Source organism: Diceros bicornis, chromosome X, assembly GCF_020826845.1.
Source record: "Diceros bicornis minor isolate mBicDic1 chromosome X, mDicBic1.mat.cur, whole genome shotgun sequence".
NCBI classification, from domain to species: Eukaryota; Metazoa; Chordata; class Mammalia; order Perissodactyla; family Rhinocerotidae; genus Diceros; species Diceros bicornis.
Genome location: NC_080781.1, coordinates 40,841,207 through 40,864,674, shown reverse-complemented (window position 1 = coordinate 40,864,674; position 23,468 = coordinate 40,841,207). Strand labels below are relative to the sequence as shown.

Below are 23,468 nucleotides of genomic sequence, written 5' to 3'. Positions count from 1 at the left end.
TCTCTTCCAAAAAGAATATACAATTGGCTAATAAGCATATGAAGAAAAGATGCTCAACATCATTAGCCATCAGGCAAATACAAAAATTACAAAAAAAAAAACCATAGTAAGATACACTGCATTCCCACTAGGATGGCTATAATCAAAAAGACAGACAATAACAAGCGTTGGTGAGGACATGGAGAAAATGGAACCCTCATACATTGCTGGTAGGAATGTAAAATGTTGGAGATGCTGTGGAAAACAGTTTGACAATTCCTCAAAATGTTAAAGATATAGTTACCATATAACCCAAAAATTCTACTCCTAGGTATATACACAAGAGAAAGGAAAACATATGTCCACTCAAAAACTTGTACAAGAATGTTCATAGCAGCATTACTCATAATAGCCAAAACAAGGAAACAACTCAAACATGCTGATAGTTGTTGCATAACTGTCAATATACTAAAAACCACTGTACAATTTAAAACGGTGAATTTTATGGTATGTGAAATCTATCACAATAAAAAAAATTATATCAATTATATCTCAACCAAAAAAAACTTAAAAAACTAAAAAAAAGCTGCACATTTATAAAAGCCTATGGTGGTCATATGACAAACTTGGAACTTGACCTGACTGAGGAACTTAGTGAAATCCCCCTACCTCCCATGTCCTATGTTGATTTATAATGTCACTTGCTAGGTGTAATGTAGGTTTACTTACTCTAAACTCTTTCAATCAAGGGCTCGAAAGTAAAAAAAATCTTTTTACTTGTAGTATAGGAAAGGCAAGTGGTTAAAATGGAAGGTTAAGCCCTTCCTATTTGCAATTATTCCCTACTCTTCCTTGTTTTTATGCTCTTCCCTTCCTAGCCTCATCTTTGTTTTTCTTACTTGTATCTTTTGACTCTTCACTAATTTTCTTTCCTAACATCTACCCACTTTCCTCTTTGCTTCCTTTGTCCTATTCTCCTTACAGCAATGTGTACTGACATTGTTTTATTAACATTATTGAGATATAAATGACATACATTAAACTGCATATATTTTAAATGTACAAATAAGTTCTGAGACACACATGTATATATCTGTGCAACCAGCACTACAACTGAGATAACGAATATATCCATCACCTCCAAAAGTTTCCTTGTACCCTCCTGCTCCACTGTCCTCTTCCAAAAAACCACTGATCTGCTGTCACTAAAGATTACAGGTAGTCCTTGCTTAGCACGGTGGTATGGTACTGTAAAAATGACTGTGCAAGCTGAAACTGTGAAAAGAAATCTTTATAATCAATGGGGAAAACTACAATTGTTCAGTGACTCTTTAAAATTTTTGTCAAAACATTAAAAACTCTTACTATTGGCTATAAATATATAGAGAAATAAAAATAGTAAAACCAATATGTATTTAATACACTATAGTTTGAAACACTGAGAATTTAAACTCATTTCTTTGTAAAAACTTATCAAGAGTACAGTGTTTGACTCCTCACATAACTTATGATACAGAGCAAGCACCTTTTCTATGCCTTGGGAAACCATCATACTCCTTTCTAAGTTTGGATCAGTTTCCAACATTCTGTCCCTTGTGCTTTCACTGTTGTAAAATATTTCTGAGAGTTCCTTTAATGTGCGTTTTTTTTTTTTGCTGGCATCATTTTCTCTGGGACATCTTCATTCCTGTCATCACAATCACTTTCTTTATTTATGTCCATAAGTTCGCCTTCACTAAGTTTCCCTGGCTAAATATCTAGAGCCTCTCAAACAACAACAGCGTATCCACATTCCCATGGCCAGCTATTTATAACTACATTTAGTTTGATTCAAATTTCTCTTCCAGTGTTATCACTTTTTATTTCTTTAAATGTTTAGTAGAATTCACCAGTAAAACCATCTGGGCCTGGAGGTCTTTTTAGGCAGAGTTTTTAATGACAAATTCAATTTCATTAATAGTTATGGGTCTATTCAAATGATTTATTTCACACTGGGTGAGTTGTGGTAATTTGTTCAGGTAACTCTCAGGAAGGCAGGAAAAAGGAAACAGAGAAATGAAAGAGAGAACACACACACAAAATAAAATGGCAGACTTAAGTCCTAATATAGCAATAATTACATGAAATGTAAATGGTCTAAACCCACTAAAAGACAGAGTGGATTAAAAAACATGATCCAAATATATGCTGTCTACAAAAACACACTTAAAATATAAGTATATAAGTCAAAAGTGAAATAATGGAGAAAGATATACAATGCAAAGATTACTTAAAGCATGAGTGACTATTAATATCAGATTAAGTAGACTTCATAGCAAAGAAAATTACCAGAGATGGAGAGGACATTATATAATGATAAAAAGATGGATCCACCAAGAAGACATAGCAGTCATAAATATATGTGCACCAAACAACAGTGCTGCAAAACATGCGAAACAAAAACTGATTGAAATGAAAGGAGAAATAGACAACTCCCCAGTTACAGTTGGAGACTTCAACCTCTCTCAGTAATTGATAGAAGAGACAGAAAATCATCAAGGATATAGAAGAACTCAACATCATCAACTAACAGGATCAAATTGACGTTTACAGAACACTCCATCCAACAGCAGCAGCATATGCATTGTTTTCAAGCACCCACAGAACATGTACCATGAAAGACCATATCCTGGGCCATAAAATAAACCTCAACAAATTTAAACAAATCAGAATTATACAGAGTGTGTTCTCTAATTACAATGGAATCAAAACTAGAAATAAGTAACAGAAAGACAAGAAAATATTAAAATACTTGGAAACTAAAAATCACACTTCTAAATAAAAAAAGTCTGAAGGAAAAAAAAGAAGTCTCAAGGGAAAAAAATACATCGAAGTGAATGAAAATGAAAATAAACACATTAAAACACAGCTAAAGCAGTGCTGAGAAGGAAATTTATAACACTAAATGCTTACATTGGAAAAGAGGAAAAGTCTCAAATCAATAAGCTAAGCTCCCAACTCAAGAAACTAGAAAAAGAAGAGCAAAATAAACTCAAAGCAAGCAGAAGGACTGAAATAATAGAGATAAGAGCAGAAATAAATGAAATTAAAAACAGAAAAAATAATGAAACAAAAAGGTGGTTCTGTGAAATGGTCAATAAAATTGACCAACCTATAGCAAGAAAACAAGGAGGTAAAAATTGCTAATATCAGGAATGAAAGAAGGGATGTGATTGTTTCATTTGCTTCAAGTGTGTTCATAATTGCTCACTGAAGCATTTTTATGATGGCTGCTTTCACATCGTTGTTAGATAATTCACGTACCTCTGTCATCTTTGGTGCTAGCATCTACTGATTGTCTTTGATCAAGTTGAGATCCTCCTGGTTCTTGATATGAGTGATTTTTTTAATGACACCTAGACATTTTAGGTATTATGCTATGAGACTCTGGATCTTTTTTAAACCTTCTGTTTTGGCTGGCTTCCTCTGACACTGCTCTGGCTGGAGACAGGGTTACAGGGAGGGGATATCACCTCATCACTGCCAGGTGGTTGTAGAAGTCCTGGTTCACCATTGGGCCTCTGTTGACATTCAAGGGTAGGGATTCTGTTATTGCTTAGTAAGGCTGGGAGTTTTAGGCTCCCCATTAGGCCTCCACTGATACCTTCCTCACTGGGATTGGTAAGAGTGTCTTACTACTGCTCCTTATGTGGCTTCCACTGACACCATGGGGGCAGGGTGCGGGTGGAGGTGTCCTCATTACTGTTGGGTGGTGGTGCAAGTTCTGACTTTCCACTAAGTCTCCTCTGACACCACCCTAGATAGGAGGGGGAGAGAAACATCATTACTGCTGGGTTGAGGTGTAAGTCTAGGCTCCCCACTGTTACTGTTATAGTATATAAAAATACTGACAGTAAGGACGTGAAAATGCCTGACTCTTGTGTTCATTCATGATGCTGTTCTGATCTTTTTTTTTTTTTTGTGAGGAAGATCAGCCCTGTGCTAACATCTGCCAATCCTCCTCTTTTTTGTCTGAGGAAGACTGGCCCTGGGCTAACATCCATGACCATCTTCCTCCACTTTATATGGGACGCCGCCACAGCATGGCTTGCCACGCAGTGCGTCGGTGCATGCCTGGGATCCGAACCGGCGAACCCCGGGCTGCCGCAACGGAGCATGCACACTTAACCGCTTGTGCCACTGGGCCAGCCCCAGCTGTTCTGATCTTTAGGAGGCAGGAGACTGTGTCATGATGATGAGTTAGTGAGGCTCAAGACATGTGTTGGGCAAGACTGTGGAGCATTCCTTACCAGAGCATAGACAGTCTCTCTGTGGGTGGGACAGCTTGGGCTTGGGTTTCTAGAAGTGATTCAACAAGCATTTCTGGAGCATGACTAGGACCTAAGAACCTGCTGCTAGGGGCAGAGAATTCAAGGATGTGATCTCTGCCCTTTAAGAACCTAATATGTACTAGAGGGCCGGCCCCATGGCTTAGCAGTTAAGTGTGTGTGCTCCACTGCTGGCGGCCTGGGTTCGGTCCTGGGCATGCACCGACGCACCGCTTCTCCGGCCATGCTGAGGCCGCGTCCCACATACAGCAACTAGAAAGATGTGCAGCTATGACATACAACTGTCTACTGGGGCTTTGGGGGAATAAATAAATAAATAAAATTATATATAAAAAAAAGAACCAAATATGTACTAGAAATAGAAAGATATATAATGAGATGTAAAATTTCTCACAGTAGCCAGCAGGTCCCACCAGCCCCTTTATCTGGTGCTATTTCTTCCTTCATTCACTCAAACTTATGCCAAGCATTTTATTTCATGCCAGCCTTTTGTGCAAAGCACTGGGAACACAAAGACCAGTAAGAAAAGATGGCTTCCAAAACCAGTCATTACTCGTGAGGAGCTGAACTTACTAACATTTCTGGCATAAAAGTTCTCTCCCCTTTGTACAAAACCAAAGTCCTCTCCTACTTAAAGTTTCTTCTCAAGTCTTTGCAAATGAAGGCCATGTGCTTATAGTCAACCCAATTATTCCAGTTATCCCCTTTACTTTGGGTTTATGCATTTTACAAACTCTGTATGTATTGGCCCTCTATTTATAGAAGCTATCACTCTGAGGTCCCTATTATAATGAAGCAACTTCTCATGGGGTTATGTATTAATAGGGTTATTATGGGGTTATATAATTAATGCTCTGTTTCTCTTCAAAGACTAATAGATGCTACTGATTGTTGAGTTAGATCTGGAAATCCTGTTCTCCAAAATCTTATAATAATTTCAGATCGGACTTCAAACAGTTTTAACCTGTGAATGGCACATGGTAGATCCCTAAATAAATGAGCTTGACTTTAATTACTGACCTATCCTAGCCTAGTATAATCTGCCACTGGTCTGAGTGAATTGGTGAACATGGTGTGTGACTCTGTATTATAAATGAATAATTTATAGCCACTCAAAGTCTCTCCCCAAGCAGCACAAAGAAAACCATAAGAGCATTCATTCCCTAAGCCAAAGGTACAAGTATGCAAATACCTGAGGGAAGGCTGTGGAAGAGTGTCTGGACTGGCTGGTACCTGGACTCCTTTTTCCCATTCTTCCTTCCATGTATCCGCAAAGAGGTAATAGCTGTCAGGATTAATGTGGTGAGAATCTGGAATTTTCATGGCACTGATGAGGTCCTTTCGGAATACCTGGGAAGACATTGCACGCACCTTGAGAAGACCATCACTATGGAACTAACACCATTTAATGTTCTCTTTTTAAAAAGACCATCCCCACTCACTCTACACTTCATCAAGAGAAACATCTCTAACTTCCTAAACGGCCAGATCAACTTGTTTGGAAAGGGTTTGAATATTGACAGGGAAGCCAGCTTGTTCTGGATTTAATAAAGAGTAAAGGGGATCTTCCTGAATTATTTTCTTTGGCTCCTTGAATTTAATTCAACAATACAGGTTACTCTAAAACAGTTTGTATTGGGGCCGGCCCGGTGGCTTAGCGGTTAAGTTTGTGTGTTCTGCTTCGGCGGCCCGGGGTTCACTGGTTTGGATCCTGGGTGCGGACCTACTCACTGCTCATCAAGCCATGCTGAGGCAGCGTCCCACACAGAAGAGCTATAACTTTACAACCATGATACACAACTATGTACTGGAGCTTTGGGGAGAAAAAAAGAAAAAGAGGAAGATTGGCAACAGATGTTAGCACAGGGCTAATCTTCCTCAAAAAAATACCAATTTGTATAAAACAAACAATCCTTAACTCTCAAATTAAGCAATAAGTATCCTCTGATAACTTATAATTGTTTATTTAGCCATTACCTTAGTTTTTAATTGTTTACTTAGAAATAATTTAGACTTACAGAAAAGTTACAAAAATAGTACAGAGCTCCCATATACCCTTCACGTAGTTTCCTCTAATGTTAACGTCTTACATAACCAGAGTACAATTACCTAAACCAGGAAAATAACATTGCTGCAATACAATTAATTAATCTACATATCTTATTCAAATTTTACTAATTTTCCTCCTAATGTCCTTCTGTTCCAGAATTCAATCCAGGATCCCACATTGCAATTAGTCGTCATGTCTCCTTAGTATCCTCCAATTTGTGACAGCTTCTCAGTCTTTCCTTGTCTTTCGAGCCTTGACACTTTTGAAGAGTACTGGTCACGTATTTTATACAATGTCCCTATAATCTGGGTTTGTCTGATGTTTTCTCATGATTAGATTGAGGTTATTCATTTTTTGGCAAGAATACCACAGAAATGATGCCATGCCTTCTTCATTCTATTATATCATGGATATATGATGCCAATGTCTTATTAGTGGTGATGTTAAACTTGATCACTTGGTTAAGGTAGTGTTTTTCTGGTTTCCTCCACTGTTAGGTTACTAAATTTCTCTTTGTAATTAATAAATATCTTAGAGGAGACACTTTGAGATTATAAAAATATCCCGTTTCCCTTTAAACTGTCATGGCCTAATCTTAGCATTCACTGGTGGATATCTTGCCTGCAACAATTATTACTGTGGTGTTCTACTGGTGATTTTCTATTTCCCTCAGTCCTTAAACATTTATTAATTGGAATTCCTCTGAAACAAAGATCTGTCCCTTCTCCCTCATTTACTTATTTATTCAATTATTTATTTATATCATTATAGACTCATGAATATCTATTTTATTCTTTGGGTTATAATTCAATATTATTGTTATTTATTTGTTACTCAAATTGTTCCACCTTTGTTCACTCAGAGTTCTTTCAGGTTGGCTGGCGTCTGTGCTCTTTTGACATGTCCCATCTTTTTTTGAGCATTTCCTTAATTTCCTACATTACAACATGCCCCAGGCATGTTTATATCCTCTAATGGGTTATAAAAGCTGTTGATTTTATATGTTAACTTCATATCCTGCTACCTTACTGAATTCTTTTATTGTTTGAGTTAGTTTTATCATTCATTTTCCAAATATATTACCATATCATCTGCAAATAGAATTTTGCATCTTTTTTTACCTAGTCTTATGTCTCTAATTGGTTTCTCTTGTTTAATGCACTGGCTAATACCTCAACTAAAATTTGGAATAGTAATGGCGATAGTGGGCATAACTGCCTTCTTCCTGAAAGTAGTAGAAATGCCTCTAGTGTTCCCCATTAAATAAGATACTAGGTTGAGAACTATGGTATATATATTTTATAATGTTAAGAAAGTATCTTACAGTTCCTATTTTCTTAAATGCTTTATAACGCCTGGGTATTGAATTTTTGTTAAAGGCTTCTTTAGTATATGGAAATAATTATAATTTTTCCTTAGATATATTAATATGCTGTACGATAATACTGGATTTCTTAATACTGAAACAAACTTGCATTTCTTGAGTGAATGTGATTTGGTCATGATATACCACTTCCTTAATATGGTATTATATTGTTTTATAATATTTAATATTTTTGTATAATATTCATGAGTGTTATTAATCTGCATTTTTAAAATTATATTGTCTTTGTCTTTTAGGTAATGGTGTTATGCATGCTTCATAAAAGGAATTAGAACATTTTCCTTCCATTACAATGCTCTAGAATAAACTGAGAATTATTGAGATTATCTGGTCCCTATGAAACCATCTGGACTTGGTGCTCTTTTTGTGGGGTAGTTCCTTAATAATTTTCTCTATTTCTTCTTTGGAAATTGATCTCTCGAAGCTTTCTACCTCTAATGGGGTCAATTTTGGTAATCTGTGTTTCCATAGGAAATTATCTATCTTATCCAGGTTTTCAAATTTATTTGTACAGATGCTTGCAAAGTATAGACAGTTCCACTTTGCACAGCAACGTGGGACCATAAAAATCATGGTGTGCGTGGAAACTGTGAAAAGTGATCTTAATAATTTATGGGAAAAATTATGATTTTTGTATGACCTTTGAACATTTTGGTCAAAATATCAGAAACTCTTACTGTTGGCTATAAATGTACAGAGAAATGAAAAAATAGAACTAATGTTTATTTTGTATACTGTAATTAAACTTTAGAAACATTGAGGATTAAAGTTTTTTTGTAGAAAAACTTATCAAGAATAGGTGGAACAACACTTGCCTCCTTTTTCTCATGTAAGAAGATATGGGCAAACATCTGAGATGGAATGCTTTCATTATCATTATTTAAAAAAATCTATAATTTCAGTTCGTATTTCCCCTTTTCACCCAAGAGTTGTTTAATACAAGATTTTAAAATTTCCATAGGGAAGGATGTTTCTGTTTTTGTTAGTAATTTCTGAGTTTACTGCATTGTGATCAGAGTCTTGTTTATAATACTTTTACTTAATGGAAATTACTGATGTTTTCTTTGTGACTTAGTATTTGATCATATTTTGTGTATGTACCATACACGTTTGAGAAGGTGTATTCTCTATTATCTCTAATATCAAGGTGTAGAGTTTGATATATACTCATCAGATGTACCTTACTGCTTATGCTGTTTAGATCTCCTATCACCTCACTTATTTTCTGTTCACTTAATCTGATACTGAGAGAGGTGTTTCAAAGTCTCCTATGATTAGTGTGTTTCTATGTCTCCTTGCATCTCCTATAGTTTTTGCTCCATAAAGGTGGTTGCTGAGTTATTTAGCGTATAAATATTCATAAGTACTATATCTTCATGGCGAATTGTAGTTTTTAGCATTAAAAAGTCTCCTTCTTTGTTTGGGGGGCTTGATTTCTACTTTGTCTGATATCAGGATGACTACTCCTGCTGTTTTTGTTTGTTTTCCAGGTATACTTTTGTCAATTTCTTTATTTTTAGCCTTTCTGAATAGGTGTTTTAGGTATACTCTTGTATCCAGCACGTAGTTGGGTCTTGTTTTGTGAGCCCCCAATTTTTTCTTTAATAGATATTAAGTTCATTCATATTTATTGGCATGACTGATATTTGGTCTCAACTCTGTCATATTTGACAATTATGTGTATGATGTTACATTTCCTATGTTTCTTTCTCTATCAGATGCATATTTTTTGCTCTTTTAATTATAAATTACTTTTTGTATTTAAGAAGGTTTGTAGTTTTATTCTAGTTGTTATCTTTGTACTTAGCTCTTTTTAAAATGGCCTTAGTCTTATTTTCTTTTTTAACCTTTTTACTACCTGGTTTACCAGTTTTTAATTGCTTTCAGTGAACGCCTCAGGGGTGAGAAGGATAGGAATGATATATTTACTGTGGCAGCCAAGAGGCTTCCCAGTGTGAGCCTTAACCCTACTCCTAGCAAGGAAGCCCTAACTGTGTGGAAAGTTCAAAGGCCAGAGGTAGGGGATGATGATATGGGTAAAGCTACAACGTGGACTTGTGGAAACAAAGAGATTCCCCATAATCCATTTTCTGCACCCTAAGCACAATTAGGTACTGACAATATGGGAACGGGGATCCAACTAAAATTTGACATACTGTTATCCTCTGGTTGAAAGGGCCCCTGGGTGACTAAGGGGCACAGAAATGTGCTCACCAGCCTGGAAACATAACTTAAACGGCTGTGGCAGCCTCAGCTTTGTGATTCTGCTTTTTCAACAACAGAAAAAAAGTATGCCATGAGTTCTTACACTAACCTGGCAATGATTTCAGAGATGAAGGCCCAGTTAACTAATGTCTAAGCAATGAGAGAATCCATTTTCACATAAAAGCATAACGTATACTGATCTATACCTCATCTATACCTCACCTACTAATTTCTAAGTCTGAAAAAAATCAAACAACCACTTGTAGGCTGAAGAGAAATGTGTCCACATTACTGGAAAATCAAAGGAAGAGATGCTATTTAAGCAAACATTTCAGCCTTTAATGCTAATAAAGGTTCTCTGAGGAGAAACACTGTCCAAGTTATGTGTAACATGAAAGGAGAGGCACAGAGCATGATCCGGTAAAGCAATTAATTCTCAGTTGGTGCAGTTCTGTTTAAACTGACAACATTTCACAGTGAATAGGACTGAACTATCACACAATCAAATGATGCTATTTAAATGAATAAGGACTCATTCCATTTGCTACTTTGCAGGGACAGCTCTGCAAATACCTGTTGGTTTCACTTAGGGAAGATTTAGAACAATATGACCTAAGCAAAGTAGAGAAGGAAGCCAACCTTAAACATGCTGGTGACCAGGTGGCAACAAAATGGTTTTCCTACCAAGAATCCTAGCTAATTAAAGTTAATTGGGTGCTGTGCAGGGAGAAAGCCAAGTTTACAGGAAAGAAAAACTGGTGATTTATTACATAATACTTCATATAAGGGGGTAAGAGAGGATTCACAGACATATCCATTTAACATGTTTCACACAGAGCTCAGTGTTCTGGGTGGCTAGAGGGAGAAACTAAATCACCATTTTGCTGAACACTCCGATTCATTTCTATAAATTACTAGAGTGCCTTTAATGAGGCCACTGGTTAAGTGGCAGTGGCAATTTACAATTGTGCTCAACTACTGTCTTCAGAAAAGACATTACTGTGGGAAATCCTACCTTAGATCTGGAAAGAATACTAGAGCCAAGCATTTTTCAGCCTCCTGAAATATTTCATTATTTTCCATGTGATACACTTCACAAAATAAATCAACCGACTGCAAAATCATGCTTTGGGCTTAATAATGTCACACTATCCAATCACATAGCATAAGCCATATCTTCATACTTGATATAACTGCTTATGAAAATCTGTTCTGTATAGTTTCCTAAGTAGCCTGGAAACATATTATAGTGGGTTGAATGGCGGCCCCTCCAAAAGATATGCCCATGTCCTAATTTCTGGGACCTGTGAATGTTACCTTATTTGGAAAAGGTATCTTTGCAGATGTAAATAATTTAAGGATTCTGAGATGAAGAGATCATCCTGGAATATCTGGGTGGGCCCTAAATCCAATGACAAGTGTCTTTACAAGAGAAAGGCAGAGGGAGATTTGAGACAGAAGAGGAGGCGGCAGTGTGACCATGGAGGCAGAGACTAGAGTGACTCATTGATCCACAAGTCAATAAATCCTGATAGCCACCAGAACCTGGAAGAGGCCAAGAACAGAATCTCCCCTAAAATCTCTGGAGGGAGCACAGCCTGGCCAATTTGGGACTTCTGGCCTCCAGAACTGTAAGAACTGTAAGAAAATAAATTCCTGTTGTTTTAAGTCACCCAATTTGTGGCAATTTGTTACAGCAGCCCTAGGAAACTAATACACGTATTTACCAAACAGAAGAGTAACTTGAAGACTCTAGACAAGGAGATATAAAAGCAGAGGCCAATGAAATCCAGCCCTTGTCCATGGCTTCAGAAATACCAAACCTCCAGGGAACAGGCACTCTATGAGTCCGAAACCTCGGACTGCAGGAGCACCAATCAACTCATACCTATTCTTCTTAAGCAAATGAAGGCTAAATCCAATGACTATTATAATTTTCCCTTCCCCCTTAGAGAAAAATAGCAGACATATATGATAAGCCTGATTTCAATTTTACAAGCTCAAGCTAGCCAGATTAAATAGCATCAGATCCAAGGTTTCTAAAGAAGCATTTTTACTCAAGGCAGAGTGCAAGAGTCTGCCTTATCTTGCTGTAGAAGTCAAACATCTCAAGCACGAGGCAGAACATAAAATGTTGAAGAGGGGATAGGAATGTAAGTTCAGTACTCAGGCAGATATCTGCAAAGCGATATGAAATATATTTACCAGCCTGGTCTCATGAATTGGCTTCTGATATGAAAAGGCATTTCTTTTAGGTTTTTAAAATGAATATAGGCAAACAAAATAGCTAGAGCATTTCCTGGGTAGAGGTGTGAGTTTTATACACATACAGTGGCACATACATACACACATATTTGTATATATTTTCAGAAAGAAAGAAAAGGATAAACCAAAAACTTTTTCAAAAATGGTTAACTCTGGGGAGGGGGGAGAAAATATGGAGGAGAGAGAGACAAAAGCTGGATCTTTCTGTATTTTGTTTCACAGTTTGATGTCTGAACCAGGCAAATGTTTTATGTAGTTAAAAATGAAATTAAAAATCTTTAAAGAAAGGAATATGGGACAGACTACCTGGATTGGTCTACTGGTTTCACCACTTACTAGTTTGGGGCAAGTTATCTAAATTCTCTGTGTCTCAGTTTACTCATCTGTAAAATGGGGATAATAACAACACCTCATACGGGTTTTAACGATTAAATGGGTGAATTTACATAAAGGGCTTAGCATGGTATTGAGCTCATGGTAATTGCTAAATAAATTCTATTGCAGTTATTTTATTATCATCACCATAGTCTCAGCCATACTTCTAAAAGCAGAAAGAAGTATGTAGTTGAGTTCTCCTATCTAGTCCATAAAATAATTGTTAATGGGGTAAAGGAGATGTGAGTTCATGGCTCAACTAAAACATGCAAGGTTTGGCTACCAAAGACAGGGTTCCCAAGCAAGAACCCCATCAAGAACTTTAACCAACATTCTATAGGCCACGAGGTAATGCAGAAACTTCACAAAATAAAACATGGTCATTTGTTGCTAAAGTAAAGATTATGAATAAGGGATTCGGATGTTGACATTGACCTTGGTAATGAAGTTGAGAAATTTTACAAGTTCTTAATTGCGTGCCTATTTTATATGCACTAGTAGTTTCCCCAAAAGTTCCTGAAACAAAAAGGCTTTGTACTTAACAGATATCTGCTCATTTATGGTCAAAGAGGGGATTCACAGGCTAACATACAGCCCAGAAGCTATGCCAAGTCCAACAGTGCATGCACATCTTGGCCTCTCAGATGCTTGCAGAAACAAAGGAGGCCTCACTATGAATTCAATTAGAATATCAATGTTTAACCTGCCAGAGCCACAAAATGAAAATGCCCTTCATGGACAGCTCTGGCTTTTACTGCTCTCATTAACATCTCTCAGTGGGCAGTTTCTTAAAGCACAGCTAGTCTGAACATTTCTGTGACATTTTTAGAGGAAAAGCCAGAACATTTAGTTCCTGTATGACACAAAGGGGAACACTGTCTGGTCCACGTAAATGAAGCAGAGAGACTGATCAGTTTTGATTCACAGTCACTTAAATCTGAAACCGTACATAACTGACCACAAACAGATGTGTGACCCCAAAAGCACAAAAAAACAGCTGCAAATATGGTAACTATATTTAATCAAAAGGAATTAACTGTAAGCGATTTTCTTAGTATTATACAAGCTTAAGGCAAGAAAAAGATTTTTGGGTTATCTAGATGAATCAACCACTTAAAGCAGAGAAAATCTAGCAAAGAATACAAGCTTGTTCTTATATGACAACAAAAGCACCCAGTATCGTCAAGACATTGTGTCCCACGTTGATTTTTCCAATGAAACAAAGCTTATTCAATTTCTAAGTTTAAAACTTTAAAAATCATGTGAATATTTTGCATGGAAATATTTTTCAAATAGTTTAAAATAATTCTCAGTTTTCTTACAAAGAATAAATAGGATATTTTTGATGGCTATTGGCTGACATAAACTGATACATTAATTACCACAAAGCAATGTACTTTGGGGCTGCTTAGGTAGGTTTAATTATTCCCCTTACCCTGTACCAGAGGTGTATGCATCCTGGTAACGGAGGAGGGGGAGCAATTGAGTCTGACTTGGAGATCTGGGCAATTTTCACACAAGAGATGACATCTGAGGTTTGCTTTGAAAGTTTCTCTCCCATCCCTTCAATATCCCTTTCTGTGTAGTAAGTGTGCTTTTGCAAGTTCAGTGCTTTTTATCTGCTGTGGGTCAGAAACCAAATAATCACGATTGTTAGAAATACAGGTAAAGTGATGTAAACAGGTTCTATTTGAGGGTACTGCAGTGTTCTCTGCTGAATTAGAATATACGAGCTTTCACTCTGTTGCTATGAAAAGTCTCGGACATAATAAATGAGACTCTGGGCCTACAGATGATATGCAGTCAATCCTTTAAGATAGGTTGATATGTTTTATAGACAAGTCCGACTAACATTAGGCGAAAATATCCTGGCTTTTGAGAAAGAATGGAAGACTTTTTAATACACTCAAATTGGTCATCTAGTAGTATGTGCTTTTTCTAGGGTAATTAGCTTTTTAAAACATCTTTAAGAGCATGGGCCCTTTTGAGAATCAGATGAAGGCTACTAGCTCAGGAAAAAAATACACATAAAAACATACCCTTAGAAGTCTGTATGCAATTTTCAGAAAGTACCAAAGCCCCAGAACCATATGTAGGATTCACACACCCCTAGGAAACTCTTCTCTAGAGCATAAATCAGGGGGAAGCATGCACAGGAATCTCACTGAAGCACTAAACATCAAAGAAAATATGTATCTATTAATGCAGCTAATTAAACCCCAACAAAAACAATTATTTATATTGCATTTCAATGACTAACTCCCAGTAGAAACATAAAGTTTCATCTCGGACCTGTAGAGAGTCAGAAAAAAGAAACTCCCATCCTTACAAGAAAAAGGAAGGACAGGCATTAAATTAATGATTTTTTTGTGAACACATTAGAGAAATGAGTCACAGCACAAATGGCCAACTCAAAGAGAGACAGGTGTGCCTGCAGGGAGACACAACACAGGACAGGAGCACTTGCCTACCTGGGGCAGAAGCCACAGCAGGAACATTAAACTAGAATTTTTTTTGTTTTTTAGTCTCCTCCATTAGAGCCAGTTTTATTCCAAGGGCTTACACAATGTAACACATCCTGTTCAGACCTATATAGAAGTAGATTGACAGTAAGTAGTACATTGTAATAATTCATTTGGATTTGTATGAGTAATTTGGATTGTATGAGTTCTGCTATAATGAAAGAACCTCACAGAAGTAAAACTAAAGGTAACTTTTCAAATCCAGATGTTAAGAATTAATTTTTTAGATTTCTGGTGTATGTTAGTATTTGATTATTTATAATGGTTATCTATGGAAATGACTGAAATTATAGCATGTTTAAATTTGTTCAGTTTTCTTTTTGCCTTTTTATTATTGTGGTAAAAACCATATAACATGAATTTATCTTAAGTTTTTAAGCGTATAGTACAGTATTAACTATATGCACATTGTTGTACTAAATTTATAAACTAGAAATTTTAATGAATTGTTGGGGGCCAAGTGAGAACTACTATGAGAGTATGAAGTTCCTGGTGGCTGTAGTCATAGGTGTTCCCACCCCCTTCTAAGTTTTTTCTCCAGAAATCCAGCTAGGCTCTCATAGGGAAGAGGGGGAAAACCTGGAGAAAGCTCCCCCAGTGGTGCTATCTGGGCTCCTGGTGCTCAGTGTCCTGGCTCCCTTACTGAACAAAAGGCTTCTTCTGTGGGGGAAGGATATCAAGTGAGGGCACTGGTATAATTTCACCAGTGCTGGGGGAAGGGAAAAGCACCCAGCCTCAGCCTCCCTGTGTTACCTAAGGGGAAAAAAGCCTTAGTCTACAGGAGGGAGAAACTCAAGGACATAGAATGAGAACACCAGAGTATCCCTGCTGGAGGCAGATAACAGAATAGAGGGCAGGGGCAAAAAAGCTCTACCCCTGAAGTCCACCTCCCCCATCCTACCCCCAGACACAGAACCACTACACACTCCAAAGATGGAGACGTAATTAGATTAGAGAACACTGCCCCTCCTCCATACCCTACCATCATGCTAAAGCCTCCAGTGATGATAACAGAGGCTTACAGCTGGGAGAGCTGCAAAAGACAGAATCTCTCTGAGGACAAGCGCAAAGGGAAGATTCTAAGCCAAGAGAGGAGACAAAAACAAGGTCACTAGAGGAATTTGAAGTCTCTGGTGCCCATAGCAATAACAAATGTCAAACACTCTCATACACTGCTGATGGGAGTGTAAAATGATGAAGCCCCTTCAGAAAGTCGTCTGACATTTCCTCAAATGGTTAAATAGAGTTACCATGTGACCCAGAAATTCCATACCTAGGTGTATACTCAAGACAACTGAAAACATATGTCTACATAAAAACTTGTACATGAATGTTCATTGCAGCATTATTTATGATACTCCAAAAATGGAGACAACCCAAATGTCCATCAGCTAATGAATGGATAAACAAAATGTGATATATCTATACAATGGAATATCATTCTGTTGTAAAATGAAATGAAATACTGGTACATGCTACATCATAGATGAACCTTGAAAACATTACGCTAATTGAAAAAAGTCAGACACAAAAGGCCATATATTGTATGATTCCATTTATATGAAACGTCCAGAATAGGCAAATCCATAGAGACAGAAATTAGATTACTGGTTGCCAGGGGCTGGGAGTAAGGGGATTGGGGAGTAACTGCTAATGGGTAGGGGGTTTCTTTCTGGGTGATGAAAATGTTCTAAATTTAGATTGTGGTAATGGTTACACAACTCTGTGAACATACTAAAACCCATTGAATTATACACTTTAAATGGATAAACTGTATGGTGTGAGAATTATATTTCAAAAAAGATGTTAAAAATGCTTTTTAGAAAAGGGCAATCATTGTGGTGTCAATGGACATCACCTGAGAGGCCTCGACATACACTCCCTCTCAGCAATAACAAGGCACCCCTCCTCCTCAATGTGGTCTCAGCAGACTGTGTGGGGAGCCTGGACTGTCACCTCTGCCCATCAGTAACGTGGTACTCCTTACTACCACCACTCCCCCTGCTATCAGTGGAGGCAACAAGGTGGGGATTTCCATTCCCACTAAGTGGTAATGAGACACCCCTTCTCCTTCCCAGAGAGATAAGAGAACTATCTTCCTAGAGGGACAACAGAACTAGAATGGAGAGCCTAAGAATTCTGCAACTGGTGGTAAAGTTAGCATCCCTCTTCCCCACTGGCCTGGTTATTATGGAGGCCTGCTAAAACAGATTTAAATAAGACTTAGCCTCTGATAACATAATACCAAAAAAGTCCAGGATACCATAGAAAATCACTCATCATACTAAGAACTGGGAATGAGGGGCCGGCCCAGTGGTGCAAGCGGTTGAGTGTGCACGCTCTGCTGTGGCGGCCCAGAGTTCGCCGGTTCGGATCCCGGGTGCGCACTGACACACTGCTTGTTAAGCCATGCTGTGGCGGCATCCCATATAAAGTAGAGGAAGATGGGCACAGATGTTAGCCCAGGGCCGGTCCTCCTCAGCAAAAAAGAGGAGGATTGGCAGATGTTGGCTCAGGGCCGATCTTTCTCACCAAAAAAAAAAAAAAAAGAACTGGGAATGAGAAGAGACAATCAATAGACACCAACATCAAGATGACACAGATGTTGGAATTATCTGACAAGGATTTTAAAGCAGCCATCAACAAAATGCTTCAGCAAGAAATTACAAACACTTATGAAACAAATAAATTGAAAGTTTCAGCAAAGAAATAGAGGATATAAAGAATAACCAAATGGAAAATCTAAAATGGAATAATAACTGAAATAACAAACTCATGGGATAGGCTCAACAGAAGAATGGAATTAGCAGAATAAAGAATCAGTGAACAAGAGAAGTTTACCCAATCTGATCAACAGAAAGAATATACACTGAAAAAAAATGAAGAGTCTGAGGGACCTGTGGGAAAGTAACAAAAGATCTAACATTCATGCAATTGAAGTCCCAAAAGAAGGAGAAAACAGGTGGAGCTAAAACAAAAAACAGTTGAAGACGGGGCTGGCCTGGTGGCATAGTGGTTAAGTCTACGCACTCTGCTTCAGCAGCCCGGGGTTTACGGGTTCAGATCCCGGGCATGGGCATACGCACCGCTTATCAAGCCATGCTGTGGCAGGCATCCCACATATAAGGTAGGGGAGGATGGGCATGGATGTTAGCCCAGGGCTAATCTTCCTCCACAAAAAAGAGGAGGATTGGCAACAGATGTTAGCTCAGGGCTAATCTTCCTCATCAAAAAACAAAAACAAAAAAACAGTTGAAGAAATAATGGCTGACAATTTCCCAACCTTGGCAGAAGACATAAACCTAGATTCAAGAAGCTGATCAAACCTCAAACAGGATAAACCAAAAGAAATCCATGCCCAGGCACATCATAATCTAACTTTGGAAAACTAAAGACAAAAAAAAGTCTTGAAAACAACTGGAAAAGAAATGACTGATTACCTACAGGAAAGCAACTATTTGAATGAGAGCAGATTTCTCATCAGAAACCATGGATGCCAGATGGAAGCAGCACATTTTTCAAGTGCTGGAATAAAAGTCCTGTCTAACCAGAATTCTATTATCAAGTGAAAACATCCTTCAGGAATGAAAGTGAAACCAAGACATTTTCAAATGAAGAAAAACTAAGAGAATTTATCACCAACAGACTTACCCTAAAAAAATGGCTAAAGGAAGTTCTTCAAACAGAAAGGAAATGAACAAAAGGAAAGTGGGAACATCAGGAATAAAGGAAGAACAAGAGAGCAAAAATATGAGTAACTATAATAAACTCATAAAAAATATGAGTAACTATAATAAACCCTTCTCCTCTTGAGTTTTATAAATGATGTTTGATGGTTGAAACAAATATTAGAACATTGCCTAATGTAGTTCTCAATGTATGTAGAGAAAATATTTAAGACAATTATATTATAAAGGTGGGGGGTGGATAAACAAATCTAAATAGTGGTAAGGTTTCTATACTTCACTCGAAGTGGTAAAATGTAGAGACCAGTAGACTAATAAGTTATGTATGTAAAAGGTCCTCCCTTTTAAAGGTTGCTCCACAAGAGCAACCAATAAAAATCTACACAAAGATATATACTCAAAACCACTACAGAAGAATCAACAAGGAATTCAAAAAAATGTTCAAGTAATCCACAGGAAGACAGAAAATAAAACAGAAGAACATAAAAACAGAGAAAAAAATAGAAAACAAACAATAAAATGGCAGACTTAAACCAAATCATACCAAAATTTACATTAAATATAATGGTTTAAATATGTCAATTAAAAGAAAGGGATTGAAAGAGTAGACTAAAAACTGACCCAACTATATATCATCTATAAGAAACTCATTTCAAATATAATCATAATTACAGATTGAAAGTAAGAGAATGGAAAAAATATACCATGTAAACATGAATCAAAAGGAAGCCAGAAACTATTAATATTAGATAGTGCAGACTTCAAAGCAAACAAAATTATCAAAGACAAAGACGGACATTACATGATGATAAATTCACCAAGAAGACATAGAAATCCTAAATATGTATGCACCTAACAACAGAGCTTCAAAATACACAAAGCAAAACTGACAACTGAGAGGAGAAACAGACAAATCCACAATTACATTTGGAGACTTCTACAGCTCTCTCTGAACAATTGATAAAATCACTAGGCAGAAAATGAGTGAGGATATAGAAGAACATCATCGACCAATAGGAACCAACAATATTCTTTTCAAGTGCCCATGAAACATTCACCAAGATAAACCACATCCTGGGCCATGAAACACACCTTGGCTAATGTAAAAGAACTGAAATCACACAGACTATGTTCTCTGACAAAAACAGACTCAAACTAGAAATCAATAACAGAAAGATAGCAGGAAAGTCTCTAAATGCTTGGAAACTAAACAATACACTTCTAAATAATCCACGGGTCAAAGAGGAAGTCTCGGGCCGGCCCGTGGCTTAGCAGTTGGGTGTGCGCGCTCCGCTGCTGGTGGCCCAGGTTCGGATCCCGAGCGTGCACCGATGCACCGCTTCTCTGGCCATGCTGAGGCCGCGTCCCACGTACATCAACTAGAAGGATGTGCAGCTATGACATACAACTATCTACTGAGGCTTTGGGGGAAAAGAATAAATAAATAAAAATTATAAAAAAAAGAGGAAGTCTCAAGGGAAATAAAAAATATACTGAACTAGATGAAAGTGAAAATAAACATAAAATTAATAGGATGCAGCTACAGCAATGTTTAAAGGGAAATTTATAGCACTAAAATTCTTATATTAGAAAAGAAGAAAAATCTCAAATAGCCTAAGTACCCACCTCAAGAATTTAGAAAAAGAACAAAATAAACCTAAAGCAAGAAGGAAGAAAATAATAGAAATAAGAGGAGAAATCAATGGAATTGAAAAGAGAAAAATAATAAGATGATTTCACTGATTTATGGAACAATTTAAGCAACATGATAAATTACATAGTATTGGATTATAACCCAATGTATAAAATAAATACACGAGTCCATACTGACATAAACAAGTTATTAGACAAATTTTTAAAATGAAGGAAGCATCCAAGGAGATTCTTGTAATTGCTTAATTTGGGGAAACAATCAAGATTATCTAATATAAAGCTCTTGGCACAAAAAATTTCAATAAATGGTAACTATGGGTAGTAGGTATGATAATGTCCACGTTATGATGACAAAACAAATTATTTTAGAGAGATGAAATAAACCAGCAAAGCAAAACATAGAACCAATCTCTTTTAATGCCAAGGCTAGTTTTGTTCAAAAGAGAGAACCTGATATTATAGAACAGAATGTGAAGCATAAACAAAAACATTTGCTTTCAGTAGCCCAGGTCGCCTATCCTTTGCAACCAAAGACTGCTATTCTCTCTGACCTGGAGGCAGCAGGCCTTAAGACCCAAAGCTCTTGAGTCACTTTATGTTCTAGGACTAGCTGTCTTAAATAGGAAAATAGCAAGGTTTCTTTCTCATCATTCTGTAGTCAAAGCCTCCTCTGGATAGATGGGAAATTTGTTCTGCTCCTGTTTACATTCCTATTTTATTCCCTAAGTTTTTCTGCATGACACAGACACACATAGATACACTCTGATATTCTACTGTGCCCAGAAAGATCCCTGGCAAAGGATGGCAACGAAAAATGACCTCTGAGAGGGGCCGCCCGGTGGCGTAGCGATTAAGTTCGAGCGCTCTGCTTCGGTGGCCTGGGGTTTGAAGGTTTGGATCCTGGGTGTGGAACTACACACTGCTCATCAAGCCATGCTGAGGTGGCATCCCACATAGCAGAACTAGAAGCACCTACAACTAGGATACACAACTATGTACTGGGGCTTTGGGGAGAAAAAAGAAAAAGAGGAAGATGGGCAACAGATGTTAACTCAGGGCCAATCTTCCTAAAAAATAAAAAATGACCTCTGAGAAAGGGAGAGAGAAATACTCTCTCCGGCTGACACCCTAAGGCAATGTCCCCCTTGTGTGAGAGCAGGCGTAACCTGTGACTTGCTTCTCACCAAAAGAATATGGCAAACATGATGGGATGCTACCCCTTGATTAGGTTATGTGGCAGATATGGTGCAATGTCATTCCCATGATTATGTTATGTTATATAAGACTCAGTCTTAGCAGACTGGAGCAAACGACTCTCCCCTTGCTGGCTTTGAAAAAGTAACCTGCCGTGTTTTGAGAGGATCTATGGAGAAGGCCACATGGCAAGGAACTACAAGTGGCCTCTAGGAGCAGAGGATAGTCCTTCACCACAAGCCAGCAGAAAACCAGGGACCTCAGTCTTCCAGCTGCAGGGAGATGAATTCTGCCAACAAGCTGAATGAGCTTGGCAGCGAATTCTTCCCTGGTCGAACCTCCAGATGAGAACATAGCCCAGCCAGCACACTGACTGCAGCCTTGAGAGACCTTGAACAGAGAACTTAGTCATGCTGTGCCTGGACTCCTGACCCACAGAAACTGAGATAATAAATGTGTGCTGCTTTAAGCCACTAATTTTGTCATAATGTGTAATGCAGTAATAGTTAACTAATACACTCTTTTCCCTTGCAGCCAAGAAGTCTACTCATAGTAGAAGTGAAGATACACAAGGTCAGTTTCTCATCATATAACTGCCACAGAGGAAAGTCTATAGGATCCACTAAACCATTACCAAGTGCAACTCTACCATTTTGCTGCCCTGGGGGCAGAAGACGACCAGCCTTACAAGGAGTGCCTTGTTCTTCCTGCGCTGGCAGTGCTCTGAAGCCTGTGTGGACCCATCACAGCCCACAGCCCAGATCTCCAACCTAGTCCTTCCCTTCTTCACCCACAACCTCCTCATCTATCCCTTCCTGCACTGCCTCTCAACTGCCAACTTAGTTCTTTCCAATCATAGGCCAGATCTTCAGGTCCTTCTCAATTCCCCAAGTCTGGCTCCCTTTGACTTCTTGGTTAGGGGAGGCTTTATATTCTAAAGCCAGGCACTTAAGTGTCATCACCAAAATGAAATCACAGTGTGAAGATTACTGTTTTCCCAAAGGGAAAAGAAAATGGAATCTTTCTTGAAAAACAGAAAGGTTCATCAGAAAACAAACCTATCCATTGGCACATAGACAACTCCTCACATCTCCAAGATCTGGGTATTGTAGTTATGCAGGCAGGAGGCAGCTATCTATCCATTTTTTTAAGTCTAAAAATTGAATATTTGATCTCACCTCAGCAGGTTTCTTGTGTTCATTTGGAATTTTTGACTTGCTCCTATACATTGAGCCAGAAGTAAAGGAAGTAGAAGGACCTGCAAAAGATAATTAGAAAAAAATACTGAGAATTATTATTCGCTAATATAAATTTCACCCAAGACAGTATGAAAGATGATGGAGAAGAGCACAGTGATCTCATACCACTGAAGAAAACAGTTAAACCACACCCAAGAAAACCTCATAATGTAGTTTAACAACATTTACAGGTGACCTCCCAGCATACAAAAGCTTCACCAATGCTAATGCTGAGGAGATTTGATTTGGTGTAATCATACCTCATAACATTTTGGAATAACACAATTCATGTTCCACCTGGAGAAAAAGTATCTGCAAAAGCAACTGGAAAAACTAAAAATGTGGAACAAGTAATCTGTGTATCCTTCAGCACTTCCCCAAATGCTATTGTTAATAAGGTTGTTGCCTTTTACAAATGATGATTCATCCAGCCAAACATTTAGTACCTGAGCTACAATTAGAATTGTAGGGCCCACAATTTATGCTCTCATACTTTCTTCCCTTCTAGAAAAGCACTGTTAAATCATTATTAGATTTGGCTTTTGTTGGTTAGGTAAATGAAAAGTGAAAAACAAAATGCTATATGCCA

General features: G+C 37.7%; 1 protein-coding gene across 3 annotated transcripts in view; it reads right to left on the bottom strand.

The window, feature by feature from the left end:
• JADE3 (jade family PHD finger 3) overlaps window positions 1-23,468 on the bottom strand; it is a 127,102-nt gene that overhangs the window by 45,481 nt on the left and 58,153 nt on the right. For all 3 annotated transcript variants that reach the window (XM_058535722.1, XM_058535724.1, XM_058535723.1), the window contains exons 3-4: window positions 22,820-22,899; window positions 5,500-5,657 (exon numbers count right to left, since the gene is read on the bottom strand). In XM_058535722.1, the coding sequence (XP_058391705.1) occupies window positions 5,500-5,657; window positions 22,820-22,899 (238 nt within the window). The remainder of the gene's footprint in view (window positions 1-5,499; window positions 5,658-22,819; window positions 22,900-23,468) is intronic.